The following is a 7,202-nucleotide window of genomic DNA, read 5'->3' on the forward strand; positions in this document are numbered from 1 at the left end:
ACAATTGATTTCAACAGTTTTGCATTAGCATGTGCTAAGCTAATAATGTGATACTCTTATAAGCATAAAATACACAAATATAGGGTAAGACAGTTTATTATAATTACACTGAATTCTTTATTGATACTTTTGGGTATTGAAAAAAATAGAGGCCTACTGTATTTATATTTTTAATTGACAGTTCTCTCACTCTGTCCGCCATCTTGGATAGATTTTTTTTGCTGAGTTTGTCACAGTGCTCTATGCTATACAAAATAATGCTGCCTAGGTATACACCACCTTTGGAGCACGCCCATGATGACTCAAAAGCACTGTCTAGGTAGGCAGCTCACTAGGTTTTGGAACAGATCCCTCTTGTTGTGATCATGCTCTATACCATAACTTAGGTGTTCATGTGTAGAGAGTCTGAAGTGTGTTGGAACTGACATCAAACACAATACAGCCTGATTTACAAATAAAAGAAAAACAAAAGAGAAAGAGAAACAGAGACAATACTTTTTATCATGGCAATAAAGCTTCTTGAATCTTGACAAATAGAGACAGAGACAGAAAAAGAGAGACAACCACAACACACACACACACACATACACACACAAACTTGTTTTTATATCATTGTGGGGACTCTCCATAGAGTTCCATGCATTTTATGGATTTTATACAGATCTAACGATAATTTCTATCCCCTAACCCTAACCCTACCAGAAACCTTTTTGCATTTTTACATTTAAAAAAAAAACATAGAATATGTTTAATATGTATGTTTAATAAGCCATTTCCCTCGTGGGGACCGCTAGCTGGGCCCCACAAGGTAGGTGATCTCAGGTTTTACTATCCTTGTGGGGACATTTGGTCCCTACAATGTAGTATAAACATGAACACACACACACACACACACACACACACACAAACAAACACAAACATTCAGTTCAAGCACTTACTGTATGTTATGAGTGAGAGATATGAAGTGACTGACTGAGACTGTTTTCACTGGAAGAAGTCAAAGGCAGATCAAAGGAGTAAACAAAAGGAAGTGACCATATGACTTGTTGTCAACCTTTATTCTGCTCACTGCTCACTGGAGAGGCAGTATCCAGAGCCATCAATCAAATGATACACACACACACACACACACATAACTAGTTGAAAATATTTTACATACAAGTACAAGTTCTATTTAATTTGCCTATTCTGTGCTGAATATTTTCTGCTCATGCAAATTAGCAAGTGCAAATCTGATGAGCTACATCAAGTCTAGTCTACAGTGATGCATAACATTCTAGATTGATTTAAATTTAATCATAATATAATAGGCTACTTTATGAGGGGGTCCCTGCACGCCAGTGCCCTGCAGTTATAAATATTGAATACATTTCCAATTAAAAAGTTATGAAAGGTATAGAAATGTCTGGAATATTCTGTTTCATCATTGAGAACAATGCATATGGAGGTTTCTTGAGAATCATTATACATTACTTCAGGGTGATCTCGTATTTTTAAAGACCTTCCTAAAGAGTTCCATTAAATAAAAAATATAAGAGGAAAGACAGGAGGTGAGGATTCAATGAGGGGAGAAGGAGAGGGTGTGGTTTGATCACTGATGGTGATAATGATGATCTGACTGCTCTTCTGTGCAGACCTCTCATAACATAAAATAGACACAAGGAACTGATCCATTCATTTGAGCCAGTATAAGCATGTGTCAGAGAGTGTGTGTGTGGTGTGTGATGAGTGTGTTTGAATGTGTGTGTGATGTTTTTTTAAGATGAAGTGCAACATTTGGTCTTTCAAACCTAAAAACTGCCCTAAAGGAAAATAATGAGTGTGTGTGTGTGTGTGTGTGTGTTTGCGTGTGTGTATTGTAAGTTACTGTAGTTCTTGAATTAATTTGTAGTGCACTATCCCCCCCCCCAAACACACACACATGTTTGCTCAGTTATCTAAATGGGGACACATTATAGACTTCTATTGTTTTTATATGAAGCTAACTAAAGGTTCTCTGCTATAAAAACACAGACATACACATGCAAACACACAAAGCTGTCTAAATTTGGGCTTACCATAGACCTTGTTTGTTTTTGGGTGAGACAGAAGTTAGTTGTCACTCGTTTTACTCCAGTGAATAATTCTCAGGGTGGGATTATTAAAGTTTTATTAAAGATTATTAAAGTGGGATTATTTAAGTCAAAACTTAAAGTCTTGGCTACAAAAAGCTATTTAGCGGGGCATGTTGTCACACTATATAGAGTAAGTTGTCACATTGTAACCACTAACCCGTGGTGTAGGTTTGAACATCGAGGGTAGTCCTCACCATCACAACATGTGACAACCTGCCCTGAAAAAAAAAAATGTGACAATGTGCCCTGACCTTACTTTCTTGAACAATACCTTTGTTCTAAGATTAGTTTAAACCTTTGGGGAAAATCTACCATAATATACAGTAGGTTACAACTGCCATAATGTATGGCAGTGTGGTTTGATTCTCTTTGCTTGTTTGCCAAAGAGCTAGTAGTTTGCAGGGAAGAATTTACAAAATTATTCTAATTTAAGAGGTTTTATATATTTTATAGTATACAGTATGTCTACACACATACTGTATACAGTAAATTGTATATATATATATATATATATATATATATATATATATATATATATATATATATATATACTGTATACACACACATACTGTATGTATACAGATAACATGCTATTGCTTTAAAGTGAACTTACTTTTGCTAAAAAATTTTACCATCTTATAATAAGATAATTATAGGCACCTCATACATAAAACTGAAAGAGACAGATAGAGGGAATCAAGGGAAATAGATTGGAGATATTTTATATTTCAAGGAACGTTCAGTGGAGGTTAGTGAGAAGATAAGAAAGAAGTGAAGGAGAGCAGTTTTGATCAGTCATTGATGTTTAGAATGATTGATCTGCACAGTAACTGCTCTTTCTCTGCCAACATGAAACTTCAGCCAAAACTGAAACAGACACCGAGAAGAGAAAAGAAATAGAGGGTGGATCAAGTATCGGGCATTGTGCCATGCCACTCTCCTCAGCCGGCCCTCTGTGCCAACTTAGAAAGGCAAGGTGCCAGGCTCTAAATGAATGAGTTTGCTTGGGTACCAACTGCCTCACCTGCAGCTCCAACAGAGCATGCCCACCAGTGCCCGTGTCAATAAGTGTGCGCACATAAATGCCAACCATTAATAAAATCTTTACTAACAGAGACCAAAGAGAACCTGCGCCAGACGATTTCTTCCTCTGTATGAAATGGGGTCATATACTTTATAATGACTGCTATTTTTGGGTTATTGCATTCAGACCAGTGCTGGCAAACAGGTGTGTGCTCTCACAGGTGTGCCTAATGGGAAAATACCAAATTGTCAGACCTTAACTCTGTCTCTCTCTCTATTTCAGGTGACCCGATAATTCTGTCCTCAGATCTGCGATAGCATAGGACCCAAATTACTGGGACAAAAGAACTTAAAAAGAAGAAAAGTGGACTAACTAGAAGCAGACAGAGATACTGCATTGAACTTCAGCTAAGGATTCATCAGTATCACTCATACAGAGATTATACACCATAAAAAGACTAAGGACCAAACTGATGTCTCCAGATGTGTAACCACCATAAACATTAGGAACATCCTAAAGGTCATGTGTTCTCCTCAATGGACCCCCTGGCCTTCTGGTCCTCTTGGAGTGGATCTATAGACACTGGAGTTTGTTGGCTGGGGGGTCTTTAGTGTATGCAGTTGATTTTGTTTTGTTTTTTGTACTGAAGATGTTTGAATCATATACACCAGTAAAACCCGAATGGAGTTTAAACTATGGAGCCACCATCTCTTCAGCGAGAACAAACCTTCTCTTGCTCTCTGGCTCCTTCCTCATCCTTCAATTTTTCTTCTCACGATTCCACGATCATTCCCGCTCAACCTGATCAGAAGGTTCAATAATTTCTTTGCTTTTGTGGAATCTTTATCCTTTAAACAGCATTTATACATGTCAACTCAATCTGGACCTCAAACTGACTCATCTTCTGTATATTGTTTGTTTCTAAACTAAAGCTTTTCAGCCCTACAATAACAGAGATTAGATGTACCAGTATATTCTATAACATGTAAAAGTGTAAAAGATCAAAATCTTATTCTCAAAATAAGCAGAATAAAGTTTAAAGATGATCACTTTTATTATCAATGTTTTTATCTAGCCTGTGTCAGTATTATATTCAATAATTAAATTTGTCGAAAAGAAACCTTCTCTCTACTCTAATTTCAGACACTATGAGTAAAAAAACACAGCTTTTTGTGGCACTATTGGAAGGGACGTTTATTTTTCCTCCACAGATACTGATGGGGAAAAAAGATGGTTTTCTGGTCTTAGCTGGTTAAGGTGGTCTAGCTAGTCTCCCAGCCTGACCAGCTGTCAAGTGCCAAAACCACTCTAAAACCAGCCGACTAGACCAGCCTGACCAGAGTAAACAAGAGTAAACATGCAGTGTACATTTGCGGTTATGTATTTATTTATTTACTTTGCAAAAGATTGCTCTTGCAAAATGCATCAGTGTAAAAGTGTTAATTTTGTGTTTTAAAAATAAGGCGAAGTAGAAGTAAAAGTCATCTGAAGTATTTATACTCCAGGAAAGTACAAATATTTAAAAAATATACTTAAATTTTTTTACGATTGCTTAAGCACGATTTTGAAAAAAGGGCTCATTTTGTCAAAACACTACACACAATTCACACAACCACACACACAAGTAGCAGAATACCTCAGATCTTTTGCCAAATGAAACACTTCATTCAAAACTATTCAATAATTTATAAAAACCTAATTCTGACACTGTATGGCACACAGATGATTCATACGATCTGATTCTGTTTGAACCAGTTACACACTGCTGTGCTCAATCTAAAACACTTTTAACATTTCTACTTTTCTAATTATATAGTCTGGATTTTTTCAGAGGTATTGTTAAAGTACATGAATATATTGACCAAACACAAAACACAAGACCAGTACTGCACACTGATGAAAATATTTATTTCTCTCCAAATTGTAAAATCAGTCAGTACATCCATGCGTTTCCAAAGGTTTAATTTTGCACTGAAAATCAGAACAGAACATATTCTAAATAGAACATAAACACAGCAAAAACATTCATGGAGAAAAAAAAAAAGAAAAAAAAAACCTAAGCATAATCTCTTCACCTAGCTGGATCTGGCCATAGCACTTCGTCCACATCACAGGATGTGTCCTCTCTCGCAAGACAGCGAGGGAAGAATCTTCTTGAATGGCGAGTCCATCCTTGCACAGACCCTGCATCAATTAGGTCGCAGGCCTCCTCCATAGCTTAAATGAGGGGTATCCTGACATAGGGCTGGAGATTGTAAACCTTCCACCGTCATGCCAAAAAAAAAAAAAAATTGGGTTAAGGAAGGGAGAGTATAGTTGGAGATATTGGAGTGAAAATTGTGGATGCTGATGAAACCAGTTTAGGACCAGAGCAGATCAGGGGAAAGATACATTGTCCCAGATGACAATGTATTTCATCTGCTCTGCATCCATTTGGTCTTCTGCTGTGACGATGTTGTGTAGTCTGACTAAAACTTTGAGTATGTGGGCCGTGTTGTAAGGACCAAAATTGGCATAGCAGTGGAGGACCCCATTCTGCGTGATTGCAGCGCACATTGTGATGTTATAGTACCACCACGTTGGCCCGGGACGTTCAAAATAGCTCTGTGGCCAATGATGTTTCTCACTCTTCCTCTTACTGCAACGTTGCCTTCCATTTTTTGTTGAAAACAGGTAAACTCACCTATTGCCTTTTTATAGTGCTTACTGATTGGTGAGTTTAAAATTAAGCACCCAAGTGTCTGTACATCTGACGGCCATGTTTGATCAATTGGCTCATAGGTGTGGTATTTTGAATGGCAGTGCCTTAAAAAGGCAAAGAAGTGACATCATGTCAGATTTCTACATCTAACGTAGAGAAGTGTGAGTGTTTTGCAAAAAGTGTGAGGCTGAGAATGTGCTTATAGTTGTGCAGATCTGGGCTGAGGTTTTGCTCCTTGAGTGTCAGGTTTCACTAACTGTGTGTTATTTTTAATTTTAGTGTGTAAGCAGTTGTAAGAAACTGTAAGTAAATCTTTTTGTGACACTAGTAAGGGATGTTTATACTGCTGAAAAAAAAAGTTGGTGACCTAATCCCTCAAAAACTAGACCAGCTAAGACCAGCAAACCATATTAAACTGGTTTAAGCTGTGTGTGTGTGTGTGTGTGGTTAGCAGGTATGGGAAAATATCACAAGCTGATTGACATTTTCGCCATCAGACAGAACTTAAGTCACTCCAAATGCATATGCTATCTTTAAAAATGAAAAGTGCAGTGTAAAAATTCATTGCAGTGTAAACATTATGGTATCCATACACCACCCTCTCTCTCTCTCTCTCTCGCTCTCTCTCTCACTCACTGTCGACAAATGTTTTTTTTTTTTGTTGTATTTGTCTAATCGAATTATAAATTCATTCGATGCACATGCAATTTAGCTTTGAGGAAATACTGAAAACTATTGTGCATGTCATTACGAGATTAGAGAAATTAGCCCAAAATAGAATTTATGAGCACTAACCTCAACAAGAGCAAATGATGCATAGGTCGTGTATGGAGATGCATGCTGGTATGACAATACATGATATCATGAAACACACACCCACAGGCACACACACACATATACTGAAGCTCACTGTACCCTCCACCCCCCTGCTTTTTGCAGATTTATTTGCAGAGTCTCAAGACTGTGAGTTTTAAAATTCAACAGAGCATTCCCTCTGATAGATGCACCATACAGTCATGCAAAGGCAAAATGCAGTAAATGTAAGCACAGCGTAGTTCTAGCTGGAAGACTAGCAGCTGTACATCATCGCACCATTAGCTAGGTAACTCCTAGCCATTGCTTTATAAGTCTGCTCACAATCTATCACATTGCTGTTTCAGTGTGCTGACACGGCAACCTCCACCACCCCACCACCACCAGTTGAGTCCCATCCTGCATGGGGGTAGGCTCCTCGCCCCTGCCTCCTATCTCCAGCAGGATATGACGGTTCAGAGTACAACTTCTTCGGACTGCCAGACGGGGCTTACGCCAAAGAGAGACATTACATTTCTGTTTTATATTCATCAAATAAATGTCATCTTAA

At 37.8% G+C, this 7,202-nt stretch overlaps 1 protein-coding gene across 1 annotated transcript in view; it reads left to right on the forward strand.

Annotated features, from left to right (window-relative positions):
- LOC127424270 (chemokine-like protein TAFA-2) overlaps positions 1 to 4,207 on the forward strand; it is a 136,556-nt gene extending 132,349 nt beyond the window's left edge. The window contains exon 5 of the mRNA XM_051669294.1: positions 3,421 to 4,207. Within this exon, the coding sequence (XP_051525254.1) occupies positions 3,421 to 3,432 (12 nt within the window). The 3' untranslated portion in view covers positions 3,433 to 4,207. The remainder of the gene's footprint in view (positions 1 to 3,420) is intronic.
- The last annotated feature ends 2,995 nt before the right edge of the window (positions 4,208 to 7,202 follow it).

The sequence above is a fragment of the Myxocyprinus asiaticus genome, chromosome 33, assembly GCF_019703515.2.
Source record: "Myxocyprinus asiaticus isolate MX2 ecotype Aquarium Trade chromosome 33, UBuf_Myxa_2, whole genome shotgun sequence".
NCBI lineage: Eukaryota > Metazoa > Chordata > Actinopteri > Cypriniformes > Catostomidae > Myxocyprinus > Myxocyprinus asiaticus.